The sequence below is a fragment of the Delphinapterus leucas genome, chromosome 13 (genome assembly GCF_059928025.1).
Source record: "Delphinapterus leucas isolate spDelLeu-1000000601 "Yukka" chromosome 13, BTC_Dleu_Yukka2, whole genome shotgun sequence".
NCBI classification, from domain to species: domain Eukaryota; kingdom Metazoa; phylum Chordata; class Mammalia; order Artiodactyla; family Monodontidae; genus Delphinapterus; species Delphinapterus leucas.
The window spans coordinates 73,445,196-73,468,786 of record NC_143141.1 but is presented as its reverse complement, the minus strand read 5'-3'; the positions used below and the strand labels follow the sequence as shown (position 1 = coordinate 73,468,786).

The 23,591-nt window shown below is 51.1% G+C and overlaps 2 protein-coding genes and 1 pseudogene across 8 annotated transcripts; 2 read left to right on the top strand and 1 right to left on the bottom strand.

The window, feature by feature from the left end:
• The first annotated feature begins 70 nt into the window (after positions 1 to 70).
• Positions 71 to 18,036, top strand: AGBL5 (AGBL carboxypeptidase 5). 6 transcript variants are annotated; one of them, XM_022574233.3, is made up of 15 exons: positions 71 to 185; positions 1,304 to 1,564; positions 1,815 to 1,986; positions 2,308 to 2,471; positions 3,050 to 3,227; positions 3,493 to 3,671; positions 4,081 to 4,537; positions 5,041 to 5,210; positions 5,541 to 5,676; positions 6,328 to 6,530; positions 7,159 to 7,373; positions 14,866 to 15,018; positions 16,097 to 16,209; positions 17,060 to 17,190; positions 17,565 to 18,036. In XM_022574233.3, the coding sequence occupies exons 2-15, from the start codon at positions 1,350 to 1,352 to the stop codon at positions 17,734 to 17,736; spliced, it is 2,658 nt and encodes an 885-aa protein (XP_022429941.2). In that variant the 5' UTR covers positions 71 to 185; positions 1,304 to 1,349; the 3' UTR covers positions 17,737 to 18,036. The 6 variants fall into 6 exon arrangements, 5 of the variants coding, with proteins under 5 accessions (XP_022429941.2, XP_022429940.2, XP_089779496.1 ...); XM_089923370.1 differs by lacking the exon at positions 71 to 185 and adding an exon at positions 16,494 to 16,562 and having other exon boundaries at positions 244 to 1,564; XR_016395504.1 differs by lacking the exon at positions 71 to 185 and adding an exon at positions 16,516 to 16,562 and having other exon boundaries at positions 252 to 1,564; positions 17,565 to 17,677.
• Positions 17,944 to 19,237, bottom strand: OST4 (oligosaccharyltransferase complex subunit 4, non-catalytic). 2 transcript variants are annotated; one of them, XR_002644598.2, is made up of 3 exons: positions 19,101 to 19,237; positions 18,803 to 18,976; positions 17,944 to 18,194 (listed from the first exon to the last, which is right to left on the bottom strand). XR_002644598.2 is itself a non-coding variant. In XM_022574248.3 (3 exons), exon 2 carries the CDS (start codon positions 18,973 to 18,975, stop codon positions 18,862 to 18,864), a length of 114 nt encoding a protein of 37 aa, XP_022429956.1. In that variant the 5' UTR covers position 18,976; positions 19,101 to 19,234; the 3' UTR covers positions 17,944 to 18,194; positions 18,839 to 18,861. The 2 variants fall into 2 exon arrangements, 1 of the variants encoding a protein (XP_022429956.1); XM_022574248.3 differs by having other exon boundaries at positions 18,839 to 18,976; positions 19,101 to 19,234.
• Positions 19,068 to 20,306, top strand: LOC149747793 (uncharacterized; annotated as a pseudogene).
• Positions 20,307 to 23,591: the final 3,285 nt, after the last annotated feature.

The window sequence follows — 23,591 nt, the reverse complement described above, 5'->3', positions numbered from 1 at the left end:
ACTGGGCGGGTAGCCAGCTGTCCCCGCGGCCAATAGGCGTGAGACTTCTTGTTTCCCGGCAGAGCGGGGTCCCGGCACCACGGCGCTCGGGTTTTGTTTGGGCCCTGGGTGGAGGGCCCGGGTGCCGGGGCCCAGGTGGCTCCTCGCTAGCGGGAGAGGGAGCGGGATCACCGGCCCGGAGAGAGGTGAGGGGCTCTGCGTGGAGTGCGGGCCCCGGCCCCGCCCCCTTCTCAGCGCCCCGCGGCCCGGAGCCCCTCTGGAATCCCACCCCGCCCCGCCCCTCGCCCGGGGTGCCCCCGGCCGCACCCCCGCTCCTGTGGCCTCGCCTGTTACCCGCTACGCCCTGCCTTCCTACCCTCCCGCGAGTGTGAGTCCGCCCAGAACCATCCCAAGCCAACAAACCCCACTCTGGCCGAGACAATCTCGGTCCTTGTGTGAGGGTCCTTCAGAGTTGTGGGTCGAGAAGCCATCCCCCTGTCCCCAAGTAGGTCTCTATCGGCCACTTTTTTTTAGGGATGCTCAGAACACCCATAACTACCAGGGTAGCTTTTTCAGGGGCCTCACTGCTTACAGGACTGGGGGTGAGGGGGTGGAATAGACCCGTACCCTAACTGGGTTTGAGCTGTAGTCTCCAGGTGAGCAGGTGGCTTCTGACCAGTTTCCTTTGGCTTGGCAAAGGCCACACGTCTAGTTTTCCTCCCTGATAGGTATGGGGTAATAACAAAAAAAGTAAGAACCAGCCCTTCCAGGGCTCAGGGGAGCAACAGAAAACTGCCTGGTCAGTACTTGTGAGGACAGAGGAGTGGAGAGAGGAAGCTGCCCGTCCAAAGTTAGAAACTTGGTTTTCTCCACTCTGCTCTTCTCCAGAGTAGGGAGCCAGTCTAGGAACCAGAGATCCAGAATGGCCCATCTCTCAAGATGGCCACATGTGGTGGTGGGTGTATCTTGGCTAGGTTTGGGCATTCTGACCTCTCTAGCTTCTATAATCTTTGGGCTGCAAAGAAACTTAGAGTCTAGTGTTTCTCAGCATACTTAAGCCACTGAGTATTTCATTTTGGAATCGCCAAGCTGTGGTAAAATTGGGTCCTTTGAGGTCAGTTATAACCCTTAGTGTGGGGACAGAATACTGCTTATTCTTGGCCTTTGCTGGAAGCCCACTTCTACCTTTTTTTTTTTTAAGGCGGAGAGAGACTCTTGTTTCTTAGGGCACTCCCTAAGAGCAGCTCTCATTCACCCAGAGATACTCAAAGAACATGTTTTCATTTTTCTTCCCTCTCCTCCCTACCCCACCATTTTTCCCCAGCTCTCAGGGCCTGAGTGGGGCAGGAGGATGCTTTCCCAGCCCCACCATGGAGCTGCGCTGTGGGGGATTGCTGTTCAGTTCTCGCTTTGATTCAGGGAACCTAGCCCACGTGGAGAAGGTGGAATCTGTGTCTAGTGATGGGGAAGGAGTAGTGGGTGGTGCCTCAGCCTCCACCAGCAGCATTGCCTCTTCCCCTGACTATGAGTTCAACGTGTGGACCCGACCAGACTGTGCTGAAACAGAATTCGAGAATGGGAACAGGTAAGAGGAGAGTAATGGAGGGTGGAAGAAGGAAGAGAGGCTGACCCCGCACCCGTGCTTCAGTTAGCCCTTTGACTGAGAGTTCGTGCCAGCACACTACCCTTCCTCTCCCACTCCCCCTTCCTCTCCCTCCCTCCCTCTCTCCCTAACAAGTAGTCCTTTCCCAGTTTGGCTTGCTCCAGCTCTCCCACATAGCTCCTCTCCAACCCTCCCATGTAGAATGGCCTGTCTCTCCTACTCTGGCCCTCAGGTCATGGTTCTACTTCAGTGTCCGGGGAGGAACTCCAGGGAAACTCATCAAGATCAACGTCATGAACATGAACAAGCAAAGCAAGCTGTATTCCCAGGGCATGGCCCCCTTTGTGCGCACACTGCCCACCCGGCCACGCTGGGAACGCATTCGAGACCGGCCCACCTTTGAGGTAAGTTCTCCATGAGGAGGACAGACAGACTTGGGTGCTAAAGCAGATGAGGAAAAGGAAAGAGGAGTCCCTTCGATACAGCGTGCTAGGCAGGCGCGACACCAGGTTTTGGTACCAGCGTCCCTCTGGCGCCAGCTGGAGTCCAAGATAAGCCCCTGCCTCGGGAAGCCTAGAAGGATCTGGCTGTCACATGGAGTTTCAGAGGGAGGGACGGTGGTAAAAGTGATGAGGGTGTGAGGTCAGTTCCTGGTGACCCCAGTAGGATCTTAGTTCTGATGCCGATGGCATGTTGCCCCTCTCTCTTCCTCCTCTGCTCCTCAGATGACAGAGACGCAGTTTGTGTTATCCTTTGTTCACCGTTTCGTGGAAAGCCGTGGGGCCACCACCTTCTTTGCCTTCTGCTACCCCTTCTCCTACAGTGACTGCCAGGATTTGCTAAACCAGCTGGACCAGCGCTTTCTGGAGAACCACCCTACCCATAGCAGGTGCCAGCCACATTCTTACTCCTGTCATGCAGTCCTGGACCACACAGCACCTCTGCTACTCCTGGAACTTACCCTAAGAGCCCTGAAACAAAACCTCATCTGTTCTTTTCTCTGTACAGAATGTGGGATTTGGGGTACCTTTGACAGATGTTTCTGTGTGACCTTGATCTTGGCATTACCACCGCTCCACTCCACTTATCCACCTGCCTACTTCAAGCCTCTTAGTATCCCAGCTCCCGTCAGTTACCCAGAATTTCGCCAGCACTGCCATTGCTCAGCACACATTTGTTGTTCTCCTGCCCCAACAGAGGCCAACTCTCTGTGTCTATGCAAAGTAGTCTATCCTAGGGCACCATAAACCGAGGAAAAAAATAGTAAGTTTATCCTGTCCTGTTCCCTGCATTCTGGCAATGCAGACCCACCCAAATCCTCAGCCTCATTTAAAACTGTGAGGGACTGTAAAGCCCCAAAGGTTAGGGTGAAGTACCAGATCCTACAAATCCTGGGCTCATGACAAGGCCCACCTGTTGGTAGGACTTCAGGGACTTCTCCTGGCTTAATGACTTGTACCTCTACAGCCCCCTAGATACCATCTATTACCACCGGGAGACCCTTTGCTACTCTCTGGATGGACTTCGTGTAGATCTGCTAACGATCAGTTCCTGCCATGGGCTTCGAGAAGATCGAGAGCCCCGCCTAGAGCAGCTATTTCCTGATGCCAGCACACCCCGACCATTCCGTTTCACAGGCAAGAGGGTGAGTAGAAATAGCATAAAGGTAGTACCTTGGCCTTTGCCCAGCTCCAGGCACTGCTGGTAGCTTAAGGCCATGTTATTCCGCAGCCCCGTGGACACGGCCTCAGCCTGCATGCCGAGGCAAGTGTGACGGCTCCTACTTCATTTGCAAACTCAGCCAGCTGGAAGTCCAGTGGCTGCTTCCACCTCATCCCACCGCCATCCCCACATGGTGACCGCAGAATATAGAGCAACTGACCTAATAGCTGCTCTCCTCTCCACCTCAGGTGTTCTTCCTAAGCAGCAGGGTACACCCTGGGGAGACTCCATCTAGCTTTGTCTTCAATGGCTTTCTGGACTTCATCCTTCGACCTGACGATCCTCGGGCCCAAACCCTACGTCGCCTCTTTGTCTTTAAGCTGATTCCCATGTTAAACCCCGATGGCGTAGTCCGGGGCCACTACCGGTAAGCAGCGTCCCCAGCCCGCCTGGATTGTTCCCAGTCCCCTCACGCCCTGCATCTCAGTGGAAGACTACCAGCCTCTCATCTAACGTCTGTGTTGCCAGTCCTCTTGCACCCTAACAAGGGCAGGTTCATGTGATCATCCAGTGACCTGAGAAGGAGTGTCCCATCTAGTGGCACTCTCTAGGAGAAGAGCCGGAATGCCCAGGTCCAGCTGAGCCGAGGGAGCTGTCTTTTAGGGTCCTGTGGGAGGGCTGACAGCTGGCCACGGAGGGGGCCTGCCTCAGTTCTTTCTTTCCTAACGCACCCTCAGCCTCTCGTGTCACAAGTCAAGTCTCCTTTTCATCTACTCTAGTGTCTCCTTCGCTGGCCCAGCCCTCTAGACCCTGCTTTGGTCCTTGTTTCCCTACAGCACAGACTCGCGTGGAGTGAATCTGAACCGTCAGTACCTGAAGCCTGATGCAGTCCTGCACCCAGCCGTCTACGGGGCTAAAGCTGTGCTTCTCTACCACCACGTGCACTCCCGTCTGAACTCCCAGAGTCCCTCTGAGCACCAGCGCAGTCCCCATCTCCCTCCTGATGCTCCCCTTTCCGACCTTGAGAAAGCCAACAATCTCCGAAATGAAGCTCGCCTTGGGCACTCGTCTGACGGGGGGAACCCTGAGGCCTGGACACAGACTGAGCCAGCAGAGCCGAAGCACCACAGCGTGTGGATTATGCCACAACAGTCCACTGAGGCTGAGCATCCAGACCCCGACACCATCCCCCCCAAAGAGAGTGGTGTTGCTTACTACGTGGACCTGCATGGACATGCTTCTAAAAGGGGCTGCTTCATGTATGGAAACAGCTTTAGTGACGAGAACACCCAGGTAGGAATCCACAGGTGGACATGTGAGTGTGGGACGTGTTGCAGGTTAGGAAATAAAGGTCAGGCCACAAATGCAGGGAAGGGGGCCTTCCGGCAGGAAAGCCTGGGGCTGCAAGAGGTGCACTACCCTGAGCGAGCTCCAGAGAGCCAAGAAGGGGCAGCACTGGGCCCCTCACGTCTCAGTCGTTACGTCATGACCTCTGAATGAGGGTCAAGCCGTCGGCATCCTAGTCTTTTCTAGGGTTTGGGAAACCAGGGGAGGAGGAGAATTTCGCATTATTGGAGAGAAGAAGGGCTTAAAAAGAGGTAGAATCGTACCTTTCCAACACCTAGAAATATTGTCAAACATTCAGTGAGAATTTACAAACACTGACTACTGCCGATGGTTCGGAAGGTGTCTGCTGTGTTTAAGGCACATGGCCGCATGCTTGGCATCTCTTCCTTGTCCGAATCCCTTCTTGCTCTGTCTCTCCTTCTGAGTTGCCTTTTTCCTCGCCCAAACAGGTGGAAAATATGCTGTATCCAAAGCTCATCTCCTTGAACTCAGCCCACTTTGACTTCCAGGGCTGCAATTTCTCAGAGAAGAACATGTATGCCCGAGACCGCAGAGATGGCCAGTCTAAAGAGGGAAGCGGCCGGGTTGCAATCTACAAAGCCTCAGGGATAATCCACAGGTTGGGTGGAAATTGAGATACAGTTGATGAAATAGCTTCCCAAAGAAAACAATACCCGGTCGAGGGCGTTCAAGGGGCAGGGATAGCCGAAGTCTTCTCAAAGGACAGATTCACAATTAGTGTTACTGTCTTTAGTCTGGGACACTAAAGGTCCCTTTTGGGGACCTTCTTAGGTATATAATAAAGTGCCAAGGTCAATTTCTAGTTGCTGGGGATTAGCACTTTCTCTTTGTGTATAATTTTTTCCCAAATGATTATCTCATAGACCACCTAGTCTGTCCCCCCATGGTTCTGTCCAGATTCTGTCTGATAAATGTCTCTGTGTCTTAGCTACACACTTGAATGCAACTACAACACTGGACGCTCAGTAAACAGTATCCCTGCCGCCTGCCATGACAACGGACGTGCCAGCCCCCCTCCCCTGCCGGCCTTCCCCTCCAGATACACTGTGGAACAGTTTGAGCAGGTATGCATGCAGGGGATGAGTGGGGAAAAGGGAAACCGCAAAGTCTGGAAAGGCCCTCACTCTTGCTACCTGACTCTAAGGTCCTCTGAGGAGAGGCGCACCACTATCGCTGCCTCATCTCTCAACCACTGTGGTTGTCTTCCTCGGTGAACAGGCGCAGGCCTCTGACTGTAAGAGTACTGAGAGGATGAGTGGGCACTATTCTGACCTCCCCCCAGCCCCGCCATAGAGAACCCCTGAGCTTGTCTTCCTCCTTCTATTGCATTTGTTCACTACTGACCTAAAAGTACCCCCTCTGCAGAGGTACCTGACGATCCTGGTGTCCTAGGGCACACAAGAGGTGTAGAAAGAGCTGTGGGTTATAGAAGAGATCCCAATGCCTTCTCCTGCTGGGAGAACTCCTGCCTGGTGCCAGCCAGAAAGCCCACCTGCCCCTGCTCGTAATGGATGAGGGCCCCAGATGGGCAACAGTTTAGGGAATAGCTCTAAATCCACTTGGGATAAACAGCCTGAGCACAAAAGTTGGGATACTCATTGAGCAAACGTGAGGCTGGCCTCTCCTTCCCTTCCACTGTGCTGTGCACCCCAAACCAACACAGCACCCTAGGTTGGAAGACCAAGACACTGAGCCAAACCAGACTCTCCCCACAGGTGGGACGAGCTATGGCCATTGCAGCTCTGGACATGGCAGAATGCAATCCATGGCCCCGAATTGTGCTGTCAGAGCATAACAGCCTCACGAACCTCCGGGCCTGGATGCTAAAACACGTGCGCAGCAGTCGAGGCCTGAGCACTACTGTGAACACGGGTGTCAACAAGAAGAGAGGCTCTCGAACTCCACCCAAAAGTAACAAGTAAGGCCAGCAGGGTGGAAGGGAGAAAAGCTGTGAAAGTGGAACAGGGCTCTAGAGCGAGGAGTTCCAAGGAATTTGTGTGATTCCCAACTTCCAGAAGGACCACATGGTGAATATTTCCAGGGTAAACTTAAATTAGTAAGATCAGTGCATTTTTTGGAGAATGGGATCCTCTTCCCTTTTACCTGGAGCTGCATACTTCCCAGATATCTGGAAAGCAGGCTAGGGGATTCCCTGCTCCAGAGCCCTGCACAAATCAAATACAGTTAGGGTGCGGGTGGGGGCAAGTCTCAGCTTCCAGTGGTTGTGAATGACTGAGGGGTCCAAGGGCAGCACCAAGGCATTAAAGGGGAATTCGCTGGGAGTTAAAGCTGCCCAGGGACAGCCCTTATGGCTCTTAGCGTATTGTCTGCAGGAGCGCGTTATGTGTGAACAAGGGCTCCCAGGCATCCTGAGATGCCCCAGGTTAGGTGCCTTATCCATGGACGTAAATCCCTCCCTGCTCCCTTGGAATGAGTCCCTGTGCCTTTTCACTCCAGAGGTGATGCTTTACTGAGCATCAGACCATGGGGAAAGACTTGCAACAACCTCCCTGGCCCAGGGTTAACTGGCATCTGCTTCTTTGCAGTGGACTGCCTGTTTCCTGCTCTGAAAATACCTTGAGCTGCGCGCGAAGTTTTAGCACTGGCACAAGTGCTGGTGGTAGCAGCAGCAGTCAACAAAATTCTCCACAGATGAAGAACTCCCTCAGCTTTCCTTTTCATGGCAGCCGGCCTGCAGGGCTGCCAGGCCTGGGCTCCAGCACCCAAAAGGTCAGCCACCGGGTGCTGGGCCCCGTCAGAGGTAAGCTAGTCTGGGAGCCCCTGCAACAGGTGTTCACCTGTTTGGGGCATTGCTGGGGGAAGTGAGAGCTTGAAGATACACACTTGGCCTGGGACCAAGGGGTGAATCAATAAAATTAGTATATAGCAGAATCTACAGCCTCTTCTGCGACCTTGGTGTTCCCTGCGGCACGAGCTCCAGACGGTACCATGTATGGCACAGGCGGGAGTCCGCGGTATCTGGGTCTCAGCAACTGCTGGGAGGCAGGAAAGTTTCCAAGGAAGAAACACTGGCTAGAGCAGGGTCACACTGAGACATGGAGCCTCCACGTCAAGGACAGGGTCGGTCTTGTTGGGAGCAACATAAGGAGATGTCCTCACCATCCAAATCGCAGCACCATACAAAGATGGAGAATACTATCCAGGGTCTCTATGGGCTGAAATTGTTCCTAGCTTCAGAGCCTGTTCAGAAAGTGTTATCAGAAGGATGCCAGCTCTTCCAAAGAAAAATGGAACAACTACAGACAGCTCCTGTTCTAGGCTTACAAAGCAACAGTCTAGCCCCTTCTAGCAGTGGTCACAAGTGCTCAACTGTGCCCCTGGGTTTGGCCAAGGAGACCCTGCTTGATACAAGATAAGAGATTCTGGGTCACAGTGTATCCCCAAAACAGGTGGGCCTTCAGAGAAGAAGAAGAGGAAGGGAATCCAGAGCCCTTCCTCGGGAGTGACCCGGACTGTAGTAGGGAGACAGTTGCCGGGCCACTTCTGGAAATAACACTAAATCAAAAATCAACATTGTATGTGGCTTCTGGGCTACAGCAATCTTGCCAGAGTATGGAGGCTTAAATGCTAGAACTAAGCTTTGCTGGTCTTCAAGCTGCACTCGTCCTCGTTAGCACTTCCCTGCTACTCAGCTTGCAACAGTTTTCGGTGCAGAGCAGAAGCATGCACTGGGGTCAGTGGCTGTGGAAATCTGACTACTAGTTAGAGCAGCCACAGGAGAGAGTGCAGCGGGCCTTACCAGCTTTGACCAGTAAGATGTTCTACCCCTGAGAAGCTCCATAGTTACCTCTGCTTATGTTCCAAGCCCCACTCTTAGAGTCTGTCTTCATTGGGAAAGGACACTTTTGCACACTGTTTGATAGAAGGAGAGTATTAAAGCAATAATAATGCCTTATATTTAAATAGCATTAAACAGTGAACAACAAAAAACAGTATCGCATATTTATTTCATTTAATCCTCACAAAGACCCTGTGGGATAGGTGGTATTTCCACTTTCCTGATGAGGAGACTGAGGGTGTTTAAGGGTAACTCGTCCAAGATTGCGCAGCTATGAAGTGGCAGTTGTTCAAGCTTAGTCCTTTCGTGCTCCAGTCTACTTGAGTTTCCCACCTTGAATCTGGACATTTCTTCTTCTTTTAATTTCTTTTCCTTTTAACTCATAGAAGGAATATTGGCACCATAAATCCTCCTTCCCTGATTACAAAAGGGAAGTAGCAAGGAGCCTTTTCCAGGTCCCCACTGGAGGATTCTAGGCAGTCTTTGGTCAGTATTTTATTAACATCTTCCCTGCTCCCCCCACCAAATGCACAGTGTTGTGTTAAGCCCCTTGAGTGAGAGGCGTGTGTTCTGGCCATTTGTTGCTTCCCCCAGATAACTAACGGAAGACAGGCAGAGTCAGTACAGAGTAATTCCTGGTTGACTGACTTGAAACTTTATGGGGGACACAGGGCAGTAAACACAACATAAAAGCACACACTCATTATAAACATACAGGGAACATGGGGAGCCACTGTGGTAGATAAACACAAGAGTAATCACCCAAAGAATGATCAGTTGAGAAATGGTTTTGAAGAATGGGTGGTGGTGTGTGGTTTTAACAAAAACATTCCAGAGATAACAGTGATAGCCAGGACCAGAGCTGCCTCGTAGAGAGGGCCACAGGCAGGCGCGCTAGCTGGTTCGAAGGGCCAAGCCCTGCCCGTGGGAATCAGGAAGGCAGGTGGGAGGAAGAAGCCGGAATGTCTTGAAAACAAAGATTATGAGTTAATGAGACATATGGCAACGACTGTGTTTCTGAGAATAATGGGAACAAAAGATTTAGGAGAGCCATCTGTGAACTGTTTATATATAAATCAAGCAGGGACGGGGAGGTGGGATCCTTGCAGTAGTTTATACATGAGATAACTAGTGCCTATACCAGGGTCTATGAATGTACATACTAGAAATAGAAGTGGCAGGATTCAGTGGTGGTGGAAGAGAGACAAACTAAGAGAGCTTCATGGCTACAAGCTAAAGGAAAATGTCATGATGACAGTAAGACACTGTTGGAAGACAAGTGCTGAGTTTATCTATTTTAGACATGCTTGGATGTCATGGGCTAGCTATATGGAGATGACCTACAGGCAGAAAAAGGGCCAAACTGTAGAAAAGGTGACATCAGGGGTGGATCTAAGAGTCATCCAGGTACAGGTGAAACCAAGTGAGAAGCCATGTTCCCCCAGGTAAATGAACTTAGAAGCAGAAAGAGAGCTGGTCTGAGTACCAAGACACCCTAGGGACTTGCATAAATATATGTAAGAACTAAGAAACTATGTCTCTAAGGTCAGGGGGTCAAGAAGGTTCCTAATAATACCAAACAGGAATACTGTAAGGAGCTGAAAGATCAGATCTAGGAATCTTGACTCCTTTTGTCCTGAGCATTTGCTGGTACTACAGTTTTACCGCTTCATCTCAAAGTCCCTGATAAGACTCCAGGATGGGAGACTGGCCCTGGCTTGGGGTAGGGACTTGTGATGCAGCTGTGGTATGTGGACATGGCATCTTCAACTAACCCTTAGAAAAACTTCTTTGTTTGTATGATTTATCCTATGCTGTAGCTTTGTGACATTTCCTGGTTCCACACATCTGGCCCCTGGGCCTTTGCCACATCTGGGCATACTTTGTCTTCCGAGATAGGAAGAACACGACCCTCATATCTCTATAACTATAAAAGCAGCTATAAATATACTTTCCAACTCCCAAAATGGGGATTGCGTTGACAAGGTTTTTTTTTTTTTTTTTTTGACTTACCAACTTATTTATAAGAAAATTCCCACTAATGTATAAAAATTTTATCACATTTAACCATACGTTTAATTGACTATCCTTTATTGGCCAGAACAGAACATGAGATTGGGCTACCCAGAAAATTTCAGAAAAGATCTAGGTAGCCCAGCCAGAAGCTTAAGCTAGAAGTTCAGGGAACTAGTCTGGCAGGGTCTGTCCTCGGAGGCTGGTGGATGACATTTTAGAAGCCAAAAAGTAGCCAGCTTGGGGTGAGCAGGAATGTCGCTGGGGCAGGAGGCTGGAAGAGCCTGAGTAAGCCTTGCCTCCCAGCGCCCCTGACCATAGTGCCAGGATCTTCCTTACCTCGTTCTCCCCCTGCTGCAAAATAGGTCCCGAGAACCGCCTTCCCAGACCCATGGTCACGTCCCTGACCGCGGGGCTCAGAGCGCAGAGGGCACTGTCCGCAGCTGCCACCGAGGAGCAGGAGGGAGAGCTCACTGGGGAACAGCTAACGTAACAGCTAAAGTGTGCGATTTCCTGGTGCACAAGCAGACGCAGACAGCTCGGAGGACGACCTGCTGGGGAGGGGGTGGACAGTAAACGGGCTCCTCCTTCTGTCGCTTATGTATTGATGAAAACAGGGCTCGGACTAGAGGGAAGCCAGTGAGATGCCTAGGACACATGATTTAAGAAGGCACTCGCTCTCAGGGTCAGGCAAGGGCCTCCTTAAACTATGCACTCTAGGCGCCTCACTCGCTTCATACTAGTCCTGGCCCTGGATTCAAGCAAGTCTCACTCAATAACTTAAACTTATTCCCTAGCCCTCCACCCTACCCAGCGGGATACTGGTGTAAAAGACAAGGGACTTCAGTGTAAAGCGGGGAGCCTTCAGCCGTCAGCCCACCATGGCCACTCTAGTCCGCCCCAGCTCTGGCACTTAAAGCTGAGGTTACCAGAATTCTCTCCTGGCCTCTGTGATGCCTTGTCTCAGCTGACCAGCAGCTTCTGATAGAGCAGCTAAAGGCCAATGGTGAGTGGAGGCTCCTTTGAGAAGTGAGGCAAAGGACATAGGAAGAGTGCCTCCAGCACCATCATCACTTTTACTTTTTCCCCTGCAAACAAAAGTTTTGTGTTAAATAGCAGAGTAATAAAACTTATTTGATGGCAGGAAATATCTCCTAACACATCTATTTATTCCCTTAGCACCCAGCACCATGCCTGGCACTTATTAAATGATCTGCAAATATTTGTTGAACAAATAAAAGGCAGGAAGTTGAAGCTGAATGAAGGCTTGTCTCGCCTGTCCACCCCTCACAGGGCATAAATCAGGTCTGCGTTCATCCTAGGGATCCAATGAGATCTGGGGTGCTACCTGTAGGGACAGTTCTAAAGATGTTTTGGAGGGATGATGCATGACCTAGGCACAGGTTACACAACTGCCCCTCAAAATTGTGAGCCCTTAGAATATCCATTCTGACTCATACAATGGTAAGGTCGTCTGGCTCTATGCCTCTGGCCTCTGCCCCAGGACTGTCCGGCCTCTCCCAAATGGAACCTAGGGTCTGATTATCATAAAACACCATCTCACAACCTCTAGATGCAGAGCTGTTCACGTTATCACTTGCATCCAGCCTTAAGGCACTGTTTCTCTAGCTCTGAGCCAAGAAAGAAGAGAGTTGGGGCTCCTCCCTTTAATTCTTGTCACAGTGGAGACTGGGTAGGCCTGGATTATACCGCGGCCCAGAAGCCAAAACATGAGAAACTGGGCTGTGTGCTCACGCTGCCAAATTCACAGGCAGCCCCCGAACCTTAAGACAGTCTTTTAAGTGATGACGTGTTACCTTTAAATGCCTTCTACTTTCCAGATCAGGCCTCTCTCCTAAACTAGAACCTGTCTCCTACCCTGAAACTCTCTTTAGGGGCAGGATTCCTGAGTTGTATCCTTAATATCTTTCCTTTGATCCTTACATTTCACATTGGCATTTTTTATATCATTTGCCTGTTTTGCTTTGTATCTTCTTTTTTTTTTTAACATCTTTATTGGGGTATAATTGCTTTACAATGGTGTGTTAGTTTCTGCTTTATAACAAAGTGGATCAGTTATACATATACATATGTTCCCATATCTCTTCCCTCTTGCGTCTCCCTCCCTCGCTTTGTATCTTAAGTGCCACTCAGTTCCTTACTAGAACCTACAAATGTCCCAGAGGCCTTCACTCAATTTCCAGCCTGCTCTCTTATCCTTCCTTGGGGTGGGGTGAGGCTTCATCCCTTAACATGGTTTCAACATCCTTCTGTGTATAGATATTTCTCAGATCATCTATTTCCTGCTATTTCCCCCTCTGTCATTAAAGTTCATTATTTCTGCCTACTGTGCACTATCACTTGACATCCCTGTTTTAACCAAAGAATTACCCAGGTCTAGGCTCTACAGTGTCTCTAAGTCATTGGTGGTGGGTAATGTTTCGAGTTATGTGACTGTGGCCATGAGTCTGACTTCGGTTGTTTTGTTGGCATCGCTGTGCCAACTCTTACTAGGTCTGGTTGTTTTTGACTCCTGTCTGTGGTCTTAGACTCTAATTGGTACCCAGCATCTTGGCAAACTCCTCAAAGCTAGAGTAGCTTCCATCCTGAGATGTCTCCCTTTCTTCTCGTCCTTATTCATACGAGTATCAGTTTTTTAAAATTTGGTTTGGGACCTTCCAGAAGTAGCCTTGTCACTGCTAGTGTAGCTAGACAAGTTAAAGTTACTGTCACCTACTTCCTACTTTAGGGCCTTTTCACATGTAACACATGTTGCTTTGTTAGAAGTCAACTGGCATCTGGAACTACCATCGAATTCAGCTCCACAAAGGTTAACAGTTCATTCCGTTTGAGAGCATTTGGTACCTGCTGTCCCCCTGTGATAAGGAAGGACCTGCCAAGCCTGAGAATCTCCCTACCTCACCATCTACCCCACTGGGACCCCACCTTTCAGAATCCGTAGCAGTGAGGCTCTAGCTACAAAGAAGGGACCAAGAGAGCTGCCCCACAGAGTATAACCATATGCCCTTAGACAGGGATTGTTGAGCCAGCTTACGGTCTACAGTGGGTGTCTGCTATCTGGGTAAACAAAATGTTTATTAAGGTCTCTGGTTTTCCAGGCAGTACTTTACAGGCACTGGGATGTACAGTATTAGAAAAGACAAGGGGTCCCTACCCTCAAGAGACTCAAGTTCCAATTAGAATATTAGCTAACATTTATTGAGCACTTACTATGTGCCAGGCAGTATTAAGTACTTTACATGTACTAATATTTAGTTAAGGAGACAGAAACTATGAACAATTACTAGCCAAGTGAACAAAGGACAATGAAAGAGAAGAATTAATCCTACTGTTAATGGTCAGCGAGGCTTCACAGAGGTGACATTTGAGATGGGACATATAAGATGTCCAAAGTTTCACTAGAAGAGGAAACAGACTTTGCAGAGGAACCACATAGCTAGTAGCCCTAGAGGCTATGGCAGAGGGTGTGAAGGATCACATCAGCATCCTACTAAGGATGTGTGGACTGGACCCACGGTGGGCGGGGCTCTGAATGCCGTGTTAAAAAGTTTAGACTCTATCCTTTAAAAGACCTTCAGTGTCTCTCCCTTGCCTGAGCCAAAATGACTTGATCAGGTCTGTATTTTAGAAGAATAATTTCTGGCATCTGTGTGAAGGATGGATTGTAAAAGGGAAGAGACTCAAGCTGGGGAGGCCAGTGGGGAATTTTTTTCAAAAGCCTGGATGAGAGATAAAGACCTGTATCTGGATGCTGGCAATGGCAAGGGTGAATAAAGAGGAATTCAAGTGAAGGCAGAGGGAGAATTGTCCAGATTTGGGTTAAACACAAATCTAAATGTGAGGGAGGAGTCGAAAGAGGAAACAAGGTTTCTAGCAGATTTTTCACCAAGATGGGGAGAACAAAAGGAAGGAGGGGAGAAAATGAGTTTTGTTTGGGTCATGAGAGACTGCCAGGTAGGAACGATCAGTAGACAATTAGAACTGCAGTTCAGGAAAAAAAGGGCACGAGGCAGACTTGGGAGTTCTGAGTACATAGAGCAGGAGAGAACCAAGGCTAAAATGGTGGGGGACACTGACATTTAGGGGCAGGACAAGTAGTTGAAAAGGGGCAGTTAGGGGGGAAGAGGAGAACCTAGGAAAGCCAAGCTCAATAACTTCTTTGCCAGAAGAATGAACTGGTGGGTGAGTAGGCTGGTTAGCTCCAGAGAGGTGAAGTAGGATGAGGGCTGGATGAAAACTGGAGAGCTGGAATAAATTATTAGTTCTTTCTACCCATCTTAGACTTACTTCAGAAGAGGGATGCTGGTGTGATGACAAGCTTGAAAACAGGCATCTGCTGACAAGGGAAGGCCAATGGGGCAGGGGAGTGACAATGCCTCATTTATTTGCCCTTTTATCTGCTTGTGTCCCTTCCACTCAGAGCCCCGAAGCCAGGACAGGAGACGGCGGCAGCAGCCACTGACCCATCACCCTACTTCAAGCAGCCCGGCCCCGTCCCCAACTCCTGTTAGTTCTAACACAGCCTCTTTACACATGGGCTCCTGCCTACTGCCCAACTCACTCGGCATATCAGGTCTGTACCCACTGCCCCTGAAATCTGGGTTGGCCAACCTCCTTCCTTCCCTACCTCCCAGGGCATAGGCCAGACTCCTGACTAGGCTTGAAGAAATCCCTCCAGCTCTGCTGCCATGTGACCTGGACCTCATTCCTGACTTGATGTAATACAGGCCACTCCAGACCAGGGGCATCAGTTATCCTCCTGGATTATCCTAAATCCCTAACATCAATGCCCTTGTACAGGAGGCTGGAGTTTAGTGAACATCTTTGTGTAATAAAATAAGTTACCACTTATTGAGCGTTTACTATGTGGCAGGCACTGCTCTAAGCACATTATCTCATTTAATCCTTATTTTTACAGTTGAGGAACCTGAGGACTTTTCCTACCTGCTATTTATTCTCCTTGACTCCAGGAGCTGGGCAACTTAGACAAAACTGAAGAATGAAAAAAGCATAGGCCTTTCACCTGTCATCACCGCAAATGTTGTGTGACCATATCATCCACAAAGAGCCTAGACTGTCTGCTCTCCTTTTAAGTTATAGACCCAGCCGTGTAAAGCACTGGATGGGGATGATTTCTAAGACTCCAGCCTAACATCTTCTACCTCCCTCAGAGCCCACTACTCCCAATCTGTTAACTCTCTTCGACGGGTAGCCCTGAATCCACCAGTCTTGGGTACTGATGACTTGATCCTTAAATGCTCACACATATGATTGGGATAACTCTAAGGTCTATAAATTCATGGTAGTTCAGTTGAGTGGGTTCTGATTCAAGCTCAAGTTACTGTTCTACCCCTCGGACCAGACTAGAGCGTGACGTGCTTCTGAACCAGCGGCGATTTTGCCAGGCAGCGGACATTTGTCTGAAGAGATTTTTGGTTGTTACAGTGGGGAGGAGGCAGGGGAAGAAATGCCATCTGCTGAGCAGAGGCCAGAGATGCTGCTAAACATCCTGAAATTCACAAGGCAGCCGCCCACAACAAAGAATTATCCAGCCCAAAATGTCAATATTGCCATTATTGAGAAACCCTGATCTAAAGGAAGTTACCTCTTCTCCACGGCCCCATCCTGATATCAGTTTCCTTTGTTCCCAGGGAGTAGCTGCTCATTCCTACCCTCAGGGGACAAACCAGAGGCTGTCATGGTGATTGGGAAAGGTCTGCTAGGGGCTGGACCTCGGATCCCCTGTATCAGGACCCGACTACAGGTAACATTTTTGGGTCTTCCCCAGTCCCCAGCATAGCAACTCTGGCAGAGCCCAGCAAGGCGCTGTTCACCTGGGTAGTGGGAGGGAAAATGCCCAGCACTGCTTTACACCCTCTCCCCACAACCACAGCAGAGAGCTGCTCTGATGCCTGAGTGCCTGTCTGTCCGGTGCTGCACCCCCATCCCCTTCAGCCAGGTCTCTTGCTTGCTTCCAATCCCAGTATCCTTGCCAGACATACCCTAACCTCAGCCTGCTAGCTTTGGCTTTGCCTGCCCCTGCCTTAGCTTCTCCTCTCTTTCTGCCCAGACCTGCCCGAGGAGAGTTCCCGCCAGGAGGGGTCCCGGATTCCCCAGGTAACACATCTGGTTGCTGCTCCTAGGAACAGCTGTGCCACCAACTCCGATTCACTCCAGATCCCCATACTAGGTTGACTGAAGTTAGGTATAGGCAGAAGCTGACGGGATAGGTGAAGCTTAAGCTGCTCTGGCAGGGGCTGAGGCAATGAAGGCTCTGAGGCAGACCCACTAATCCTCCAACATCTTTCCACACCGTGCTTCTCTACTCAGCCAGATCTTGACCGTGGTATAGCCATGAAGGTTAAATGCTGGACCCTTCTGACTCCCCTAGTTAAGTAAAGCTTGGAATGTATAGTCATAAACTGAACCCAAGAGTTTTCTAGCTATTATCCTGCCCTACCTTCTCAGCTAGGAACAGTGCCCAGGAACTCAAGGTCCCAGTACCCGTGTTGACACCCATACTACACTCATACGTGTGGATACTAAAAGGAAACCTAGAAGCAAAAAAGTTCATGGAAGAATCCAGCCTCACAGCCTACCCCCTGTCCACACAGGCTAGGCCCAGGTTGGGCCGGGGCTCACCGCCGACTCGCAGAGGGATGAGAGGCTCTTCGGGCCCCACGTCCCCTATCCCCTGGACCAGGGAGAGCAGTGAGCCAGAGCCGGGACCCTGCTCCATACCACGGTGAGCACCAGGGTGCAACTCTTCACCCCACCTCTCACTTCTATCCCCGTATTCCCATTTCTGCCATTCAAGATCATTTTCTTCCTTCCCTTCTCCCTTTGACCCCCGAAAGACTAAATGTACCTTCATTAAGAACCTAGTCCCTGACTTTTTTCCCCATCATGCTGTCCGTCTTCACTCCAACAGACAAGAGAACAACTTCTAGTTAGGCCTAAGGAGCAGGCTGGTCGGACCATTCCTGTCAGACCACTGTGCAGTGCTCAACCTGCCTATCCTCACCCACCTTTCCTCTCTCATCTCCCAGCCCCTGGCTGAAAAACCAGAAGAAGGGTGGAGTTTTCACAACCCTGACTCCTCTCTCTTCTCTGTTGCAGGCTGCCTCACGCTGGGCCCCCACGGCCCTGCTCTGCCCCTGCCTTTTCTCCTATTTCCCGTAGTCTGTCTGACTCCCAGTCCCGGATTTGTTACAGTGGGGGGCCCTTGGGCCAAACTGAGGTTTGTTTTGTCCCTAAATCTCCTCCACTCACTGTTTCTCCTCGGGTCTGAGGCCTTGACCTTCACGCCCAGCACATGACCCGGAGATGGGGAACACAGTGAGAAATGTGCTAGCCCCCTTTCTCAGCTCATGATTCCATGTGACAATTATAACTCCTTGGAACGCCAGCCACACTGTTCTGAGACACTGCAGAGCATCACCTTGAGACAGGACAAAGCAGGGACCTGCCACCCCTTCCCTCCCTCCACAGCACACGATTTTGGGACCACAAAAAAAATCTATATTTTTATACTGGGGGGAGGGAGTAGAAAATAAAGTAGCCCTATGCTGGGCCCTATTCAGTGGCAGCTTCTTGTTCCATAAGGTTAAGGAAGACTTTGAGGAAATAAAAGTTGTTTGGAAAAATCCAGGTGTAGTTGCTTTGTATGTTGTGATGGGTAGAAGGGATGAAGTGAAGTGTGAAGGCCCCTCACACCCTCCATCTTGCCTCAGACTATGTCCTGGAACCCTAGAAAAGAGGGGGAAAGACCTGAGGTAAGGAAAATGCTGCAGCTTTCCTCTGGGGCAATCCTTCAGGAATCAACTCCCATCCAGCCTGTCCCCCCTTACAATTCTCGCCCACACTTATGGGTTGGTTTACCAGTCGTTCATACAACACCTCCCCCCATCCCATTCTTCTCTATGGCTTGGGTCTACACTAGCCAACCACTAAATCAGTGCCCTGTGCCCCTGAAATAGAATTCTCTATCTTTCCAACCCCTCACAAAAAAAATTATGCCTAAATAAAACCCTAACAACCTTGGAAAAGTGAGTACTATTTAAGTGAAGAGCCTAAATCCTCTTACTTGGACGGCATCCTCAGTACCTTTATTCCTTCGGGTGTCAGTACTTTCTTGTACCCGTACTATCAACTTGGGCATCTGGGGACCACATGAAGATGGGGACTGAGGGGGTTTAGGGAACCCACCCCGTTCTAGCAGGGAGCAGTTTAAGGGGGAAGGGGTCAGGGCACTCGCTGCTCTGTGCGGATAAAGGGGCCCAGTATCATGCTTGGCCCAACACTTTCTGATTTGAAGTTTCGAACCCTTCACGCCCTGGCGCGGCCCCGCCACTCACTCTCTGGGGCTGGGCGCTACAGCCCCGTACCGTTACCTGGGGCGGAGAAAGCGCCACTTTCATTCCTGCTTCTTGGGATTGTTGACGGCCACGTAGTGATAGAGAACGACAAGCAGGAAGAGCGACACGCCCAGCATGTTGGCAAAGATGGCGAGCTGCACGTCCGTGATCATGCTGCGGAGAAGAGGGGGGACTGAGCCTCGGACCGGCGCACTCCTCGCCCAGACCAGGACCCTTCCTCGCCCCACTGGCCCAGCCACCGCCGATGGGCCGTGGACCACGCCTGCGTGCCTCTCACCTGATCAGCAGGGCTCGGCTCCGACACGATCTGTGGACTAGCTCGAGGTAGGAGACCTGGACCGGAAGTTTGCTGCGCCAGCTCAGTCCCAAAACAGCCACTTCCGGCCGCCAGGCTCGGCCGGTAAGGGCTCCCTAGCCCCCGCGTCTCGCCTGCTCCCGCGGCGCACTCGCAAGGGGCGGGGTCTTGGGCGGGGCTGAGGAGGGGCCGGCCGCCGTAGGGGGCGGGCGGGCTGCAGACGCTCGCTTCGTACGCGGCACGGCGCAGCTGTGAGCTGTTGGCGTGGTCCGGCACAGGGTTAGGGGCGCTGGGGCCGCTTCCTTGGAGCCGAGGAGTGGGCTAGAGCGAGGGTGTGGCGGCGGGACCGAGCGGGAGGCTCGGCCTGACCCTAGACTCCGGCCCCCCTCTCGGTCGCGGGCCCACATGCTGCTGCCCACCCTTCGCTTCCCGGCCCGGCCAGGTGCTTCCTTTGCGCCCTGCCCTCAGGGTCCCCACCCTGGTCCGGGCGGCCGGGAGAGGGGGTGCGAGGCGGTGCAGAATGGGGACAGGGCTGGGACGGCCGGCTAACTCTCCTCGGCGCCAGCCTTTCTGCCCCACATCCGCCAAATAGGACGATCCTGCCTGTGATCTGACCAGTGCCTCCCTTCCGGACTCCCTCCCTCCATCCCACTCTCAGAGGTGGGCGTCGGAAATAGGGCGGACCCTCCCGGAATCAAAACCCAAACCGTGGGACTTAAGCCAAGTGGGAAATCACCCCCCCCCCGGATGTGAGGGAGGGGGAAAAGGAGGAAAGGCTGGGACCAGCAAGAGGGGTCGTGTGGGTTATAAGCAGAGTGGGCCACCGAGGATAAAAAAGGAAGATGACTGTGGGTAGATGTCCGAGGGTCTCTGGTGAGGGGAGAGGCAGCCTGGGGCTCTACAACCCTCTGCCCAGCCAAAACCTACTCCCCCCCACCTCCTTGCTTTCCTTCAGCTTCACCATAAAAGGGAACGGCACTGAGCCAGGCTGGGGCCAGGGGCTGGGCTGTTTCTCTGGAGCTGTCAGGGGTAATGGAAGCCAGTTGCTCTGCGGTAGAGGGGGGCCAGGGCTCAGGGGACGCCTCTGCTTCTCTGAGCCAAAGAAAACTACAGGAGCTGCTATGGGGCTGGAACAGCTGGGTAAGGGGACTGACTGGCAGGCTCTGTGCGCAGTGAGCTAAGGGTGCACTAGCCCGGAGTGGGCTTCCCTGGCCTGGGACCATCAGCAGTTTGTCCTCCATGCACAAGCCCAGTGACTCCTAAGCTTGGTCTCGGCCTTTAGCAGTCTGTAGTTCCCCGGCCTCCCCTCTCATCGCGCAGCCCTCACCATTTCCCAGAAGTTTTCTGTTTAGAATCCCAACCCCATGTTCCCTCCACATAACGGTGAAATCCCAGCCATGTACTCCCTCATGCGTCCCCTCAGTGAGCAGTCTGTTCCCAGCTCTGCTCTGGGAGAATGAGGGTCTAGGTCTTAAAGGATTACACACATTATGCTTTGCATCTCCTGGAAATTTGAAGCAGATCCAAGTGCAGCCAAACTTTTAGATCTGTTGAAACACAACTAGATCCTGGAAAGTAGACTTTCTAGACTGCAAATGACATAAGGGAAGGCCTTGGAAGTGCTTCAGCTTTCCAAGGCTGTCCAGAAACCAGCTGACCCAGTTGCAAAGTAAACTAGACTCTCAGAGCTAGCTGAAGGGGGCCTTCAAGGTCATTTTATGAAGAAGGAAACTGAGGCCCAGAAGGTAATTGATTTGACCAAGGTTCTACAAATGGTTAGAGACTGTCACCTGATCCTTCTTCCTCTGTTCCATACTCTGTTGTGTCAGACTGTGGACTCAGTAGGTTGTCCTAGGGTCAGGGGAAAGCGGAAAAGGTTTTGTTTTAGAACCATCCAGAAACGTCCTTCACCTCCCAGAACTTCCTGTGCCTAGGTCAGCGAGTCTTTATCAGCCTTGAATGGGTCATTTGGCCTAGTGCCTGGAGGAACATTTTAACCAAGTTAAAAATGGTCTCCAGGACTAAACTGGACTCAGCTAAGAGCTAACAACTCCTGAAAAAAGCTTGGGTGGAAAAGTATGTGGGAAGTGAGACAAGTGAAGCCTTATCCTGGGGGAAATCGGGGGAGAGAGAGGGTTAGGGGGCACGTGGGGCAGGGGGGAATGTGTGGAGCTTAATCTCTGTGATTAGTGTGACAATTTCAAGCAGAAGACATAGTCAGGATTAGGCTCAGGAGTGAAAAGGCAACAAGACCTGGAAAAGGGGCACTGGGCCCTGCGTCCAGGGAGGTTAGCTCCTAAAGTATTGTACCTGTGGGAAGGGTTGGAAGGAAAAAAAATGTGTGCATTTGTGCATAGTGGACTTTTGCTCAAGAGTCCCCACAAGCTGGAATTCCCATCTGGGTTGGCATGACCCAAGGCCCGGTTGTTATTATTCCCCCCTTTTTCCTCCCACTCTTCAGTCTTCTGACCGAGGGTGGTAGGCATAAAATGCTCCTTACTGCTGGGGCCCCTATCTCTCTGGCCCCAGGCACTGGAGTTCATTGCGCCATCAGTGATGGTTGACTGAATGAGTTAGTTGCCTGGTACAGCCAAGATTTCCCATTGGCACTAGACCCATGGAAATCTGTCTTGGAGAGGTTATAAAATAGATCTTGTCCTAGTGCCCGAGGGACTCTTAGCCTTTTTTGGCCTCAGGAATTCTCTTCCAGTCTCTTTGGAAATGTGTGGCTGCCTATCAATACCACCGCCACCACTGCATTCCCTCTAACCTTAGTCTCCACTGCAGCCTGCTTGCCCAACACCTCAGGCCTCCCCAGTGAACCCACTGATTTCTTTGAGATCTCTAAACATTCATGTCAGGCTCTAGGTCTTGGCTCCTAATTACAGGACTAAATGAAAGGCAACCTACCGCCATTATATTTCAAAGGCAACATTTTTGACTTGACACACTTAAAATACAACAGATTTTGTAACTTAAGGGGGCAGGCCAAGGAACGGGTGACAACTGAGTAGTCACAAGATGGCTGGGATGACTTTTTAAGTTGCCAGAAGCTCCTGAACGGAGGAGACGGGGAAGAGCAGAGAAAGCAAACCCACAGCAGCAGCCAGGGCCACCTGGAGGGGAGTGAGTTAGCTTCCTGCCACGGCCGGGGCCAGGGCCTGAGCAGCTGCCTTCCACTGACAGCGCCTTTGAAATCAGGACCTTCTAGGACCAAGTCCTTCAAGTCTCCCTAGGTGCCGGTCCCCTCACCTCTAAGGAACAGGCACAAATTTCCATTTCTGATGGTTCCAGAGTTTACTTTCACCATCCTGTCTTTTCGCCAACATTTCTCCCAGTCATCAGGATCATATTCTGGGCCATAGGACGTCAGAGGTAGATCACTCAGATTCACATTGAAGATTTGGTGGCATCCATTCTTATAGTTTCCAACTATTGCCCTGCAAGTGGTTCCCAGAATCAAGACCCACACTGCTAACCATCTCCTTTGGACGTTTATTTCCATTGAGATGTGTTATTCTCATCTTAAACTCAGGATGCCCAAACGAAGGTCATCTTTCTTCCCTTCAGACCTGCTCCTCTTCTCGATTTACTCATGCTGGCTCAAACCCTGGAAGCTTCTGTGGTGTCCCCCTTCATCTGGTCCCTCATTACCCATGCAGTCACCAAGCAGTCACAGCCTTCTCTTCCAAGTCTGCATCACTTTGCAGTGTAGAATTTGGAAGGGACCTGAGATGACAGAAAGATGGCAGACCCCCGGTGGAGTCAGGGGGTTTGCTCAAAGTGATAACACTATTTAGAGGAGGAGCTGGAACCAGCATCCTTGTGCCCTAACACCCTGCCCATTGCTCTTGCCAAGAATATCTTCTTTCTGCGTGTGTATCGACCCCCTACTCAAAAACTTGTAACCCAAGCTGTTAACCAGTCATCTGAACCTCTCCCTGATTTTTCCACAATCAACCTCTCTGACTTTCTGACACAAAGAAGAGCTAACATTTACCACATGCCAGACACTATTCTAAATGCTTCACATGGATTAACTTAATCCACACGAAACTAGGAAGGAGGGTACTATGATTATTCTCATGTTACAGATGAGGAAACTGAGACAGACTGCTTTCACCAACCTGAAATCCCTCCCCCTCCCCCCATCCCTGTTTTTTACTTCCCCCCACTACCACATTTATCAGATTCTCTCTCTTCCAATAGCTCTTCTCTGACTCCCCACAGCAGCCAGCTATCTTTCCCCTCCTCTTACCCAGAGCACAGCATCCATCTGGCCTTCTGTCTGTCCTGCCCTGTGTTCGTTCTGTCGGGCGCTTGTGTCCTGTTCCCCAGCAGGACCAGCTACTCTTTACTGAGTCCACACGTGCCTTTGCTACCCAGGCACCTCCGCAGCGCCCACACACCAGGCTCTCGCCTCCTTTCTGTCTAGTACTGCTGCCTGGCTCTCCCAAGCGGCCCACCACGCAG

Excerpts from the sequence above, each read along its gene's own strand:
- OST4 (XM_022574248.3), bottom strand. The coding sequence starts at position 18,975 with ATGATCACGGACGTGCAGCTCGCCATCTTTGCCAACATGCTGGGCGTG.
- AGBL5 (XM_089923370.1), top strand. The coding sequence starts at position 1,254 with ATGTTTTCATTTTTCTTCCCTCTCCTCCCTACCCCACCATTTTTCCCC. Across the intron at positions 4,538-5,040 it reads TTAGTGACGAGAACACCCAG|GTGGAAAATATGCTGTATCC; the intron begins GTAGGAATCCAC and ends TCGCCCAAACAG. Across the intron at positions 16,563-17,059 it reads AGGGGTCCCGGATTCCCCAG|GCTAGGCCCAGGTTGGGCCG; the intron begins GTAACACATCTG and ends CTGTCCACACAG.